Source organism: Pinus tabuliformis, chromosome 9 (genome assembly GCF_031772625.1).
Source record: "Pinus tabuliformis cultivar Carrire ecotype Pingquan chromosome 9, CPIR1, whole genome shotgun sequence".
NCBI classification, from domain to species: Eukaryota; Viridiplantae; Streptophyta; class Pinopsida; order Pinales; family Pinaceae; genus Pinus; species Pinus tabuliformis.
Window position 1 is genome coordinate 56,717,750 of NC_142307.1, and position 3,646 is coordinate 56,721,395.

Genomic DNA, 3,646 nt, shown 5'->3' on the forward strand with positions numbered 1-3,646 from the left:
AAGCTTATTTCCAAAGTCGTGGAAAACAGGCTCAAACCTCTTCTCCCTCTCCTCATCTCGCTAGAGAAAACATGCTATGTAAAAGGGCGCCAGATTCTGGGTGGTGTCATTCTCTCTCACGAAGTGATCCACTCCCTCAAGATACTGAAAAAAACCAGGTATTATCCTCAAACTAGATCTCTCCAAAGCATTCGACAAGTTAAGCTGGTCCTATATTAATCACACCTTATTAGCATTTGGCTTCAATGCCACCTGGACGCGATGGATAATGAATCTCATTTCCTCCCCTTGCTTTTCCATCCTTCTTAATGGCTCCCCTTCCCCTCCATTTCATCCTTCTCGAGGCATCCAACAAGGTGATCCTCTTTCTCCATTCCTTTTTGTTCTCATGGCCGGAGGGCTAAGCCACCTTCTTCACTCTGCTTCTAATTCTCACTCCTTAAAGGGTATCTCGTTGCATGGCCAATCTCCCATTATTCACCAACAGTTTGTCGATGATAATATGCTCTTTGGCCATCCATCAGTACAAGAAGCCTCTTCCTTTAAACTCCTACTCAATCTTTTCTCAGAAGCCTCTGGCACTACCATTAATGCCTCCAAATCCCAGCTCTTTTTCTTCCATACTCCCGTTCTCACTCAGAGGAACATAGCCAGGATTCTGGGGTTTTCAATAGCCAAGCTTCCTTCAAAATATCTGGGAGCTCCCCTGTTTGATTTTGCTATCAAACATGCCTCTTGGAGGACCCTCCTTGACAACTTAGAAACCAGGCTCTCCTCCTGGACTTACCGCTCTCTTAACATTGCTAGCAGGATTATCCTCATCAAATCTATTCTTCAAGCCATGCCTCTGTATCTGTTCTCAATTTTGGCTGCCCCTAAATGGGTTCTCAGGAATATTCACAACTTCAAAGAAATTTCCTTTAGGGTTCCTCGAGCCACAACAGAAAATGGGCTCTGGTCAAATGGACGGAAGTTTTTCTTCCGAAATTAGTTGGGGGTCTAGGCCTGAGGGATCCCCTTCATAGCAACAACATCATGGGTGCACGCATATGGTGGAATTGGATCTCTAAACCGTACACTCCCTGGGTTCATCTCCGGCAGGCCAAATATGCTCCAGGAAGTTCAAAGGAGGAGTTAATCCGCTTCAGTTCAACCACTCCTGGCTCGCTAATTTGGAATGCGGCAAAGATACATAGTGATTTTGTTCAAGTGCATAGCTTCTGGGAAAATCACTCAAGCACCACTATGAGATTTTGGGAAGATTCCCAGCAACAACTTCCCAAACTTGCCTCTCTCTTTAACAAACCCAAGTGGCAAGCAACCATGCAGCAAAATGAGCAAATCCATGTTCATCAATTCTGGCAATAGAAATCTCCCCAAGGCTTTCATCTATGGAGACCGGCAAACACTTGGTAGGCCAACTGGCAGGAGGAAACCTATAATGAGATTGATCAAGAGCTCAAACTCAGGAGAATCAAACTTTCTTATTAGAAATATCGTTTGAGATGGGGATATACTACCAAGGGCATGTTCACTACCAAGGAAGCATATCAAATCCTTCATCACCCCATTCAGATAATAAAATATCAACTATGGGATCAAGTCTGGCAACCAAACATATGGCCTAAGGTCTCCACTTTCCTTCGTTTCCTCAGCAAAAAAAGGATCCTCACATGGGATAACTTACAAAGGCGAGGATTTATTGGGCCTTCTAGATGCTCCAACTACAATCTTCACTAAGAGAACATTAATCATCTCTTGGACACTTGCCCTCTAGCAGCTCAAATGTGGGAGAGAACAGCACAGTGTAACAGAAGAACAGGTAGAAGAGAGGGAGATGTCATAAACACCATCAGGACCTAGCCACAGAATCCTTTCCAAAGTCCTCTTCTCAATGCTCTCTGGAACCTCCTTCCGGGCTTCGTCTATTGAATAATCTGGAAGGAAAGAAACAACAGGATCTTCAAAAATCACAGTTCACCTCTTGACACTCTTTGGCTTCTTCTCAAGAAGAATCTTCAAGAAACTCTAGCTCTCAGACAATGGCAAGACTCATATATGCCCGTATTTCCTCAAAAACGCCTCATTCTTGCCAACTGGAACTTAGACCTCACCTTTGTAAACCTCATCAAGGCCAATACTTCTATCCACTCTGAGTCCGCACACTCTTGGTCTCCTTCGTCCATCCATCCCTACAAGTTGAACTTCAACGGAGCGGCTAAGGGCAATCCTGGGCTGGCTGGATATGGTGGCATCATCAGGAACATAGAGGGCTCTGTTCTGCATATGTATCACGATTCAATAGGTAGAGACACCAACAACACTTCCGAGGTTGAAGGCTTATGGCAAGGGTTACGCACAGCAGAAACAGAAAATTTTCTCCCTTTAGAGGTTGAAGGGGATTCTCAAATTCTCATAGAAGTTGCTATCTGGATACAATCAGGATCCTCAGCTGCAAAGATAGATTCGAGTTAGAGGCTTCTAAGTAGACTGGAACAAATTGAAGAATGGCTCAAAAATCCACGCAGCATTTCCTTCAAGAACATCTGGTGAACAGCTAACAAGGTTGCAGATAGACTGGCTAATCAAGGGGCCGATTAGCAGCTCCCCTTCTTCTTTGGTCCATTGAATTGTTCCAATGATCCACAACTCAAAAGCGACTGCACACTCCTGGTGCAACAAGATCTATCCCTCCTCGTTCCGGGTGTCTGATGGCAATACAGGTATGTGGATTGCTGTTTGGATGGGCGCGTGGTTGATCTTCACCACCACTCAACCTCTCACATCTCTGGTCATAACTTCCCCTGCGCTCCAAATTAATGACGCTTTAATGATGCCAGTACATTCTCTTTTGCCGGTTAATTTCTTGATCATGGCGCTTTCAGCTAGCCACAATTGTGTTCCTCCCTTTCTCTCTAGCTCCTCCTTTGCAAATGCAGTGGTTTTCTCTCGTACTTTCTCAAGAGTAAACTGGGCTTTGGTTCATTGGAGGAAATTCTGGCTTTGCCATCAAGCTACCCTCTATTTCCCCTGCGCCTTTGCTAGCCACTCGTTTTTTTCTCTCCCTTTCAACCTTCTGAGCGTTGAATTCAAGTTTGTTTTCATCCCTAACCGCTTCCATTGTTTACCAAGTAGCCCAGATCACCCTGCTCCTCCAGTTATGCCGAAACTTCGACAGCGGATGAGCTGCCGAAGAGGCAGCTCCTGAGGGAAAATTGGACGCCAGGCCTTCTCTTCCACGTCGGACTCCTCAACTTTCTGCTCGGACTTCCACATAGATAGGTACCCAGCTACTTGGAGTGGCCGGGGTAGAGGCAGAGGACTGAAAATTATAGCACTAAGTTCCTTCCAATCCATGACTAATGCCGCTCGGTCACAATTCCCCTGTAGTCATGGCACTTTCTCCTTTATGGCCACGGTCACTGTTGGGCAATTTAATTGCTTAAATTGCTTTCATTAAATTATCAACCAGGGAAACTCGTAAGCTTGTGATGATGCCAGCAAAATATATGCAGGAGTAGGCAACTAACTCTATGTCTAACTAAATTATTTACGATTCAATATAATATGCAAGGGAAGAGGCTCCTAATTAAGGAAGTCCTAGTTGTCCTTCCCTACAGTATCATAGATTGAAAAGAAATCATTG

General features: G+C 44.8%; 1 protein-coding gene across 1 annotated transcript; it reads left to right on the forward strand.

The window, feature by feature from the left end:
- Positions 1–388: 388 nt before the first annotated feature.
- Positions 389–991, forward strand: LOC149147108 (uncharacterized). Its single transcript, XM_089441717.1, has one exon. The coding sequence runs from the start codon at positions 389–391 to the stop codon at positions 989–991; it is 603 nt and encodes a 200-aa protein (XP_089297843.1).
- Positions 992–3,646: the final 2,655 nt, after the last annotated feature.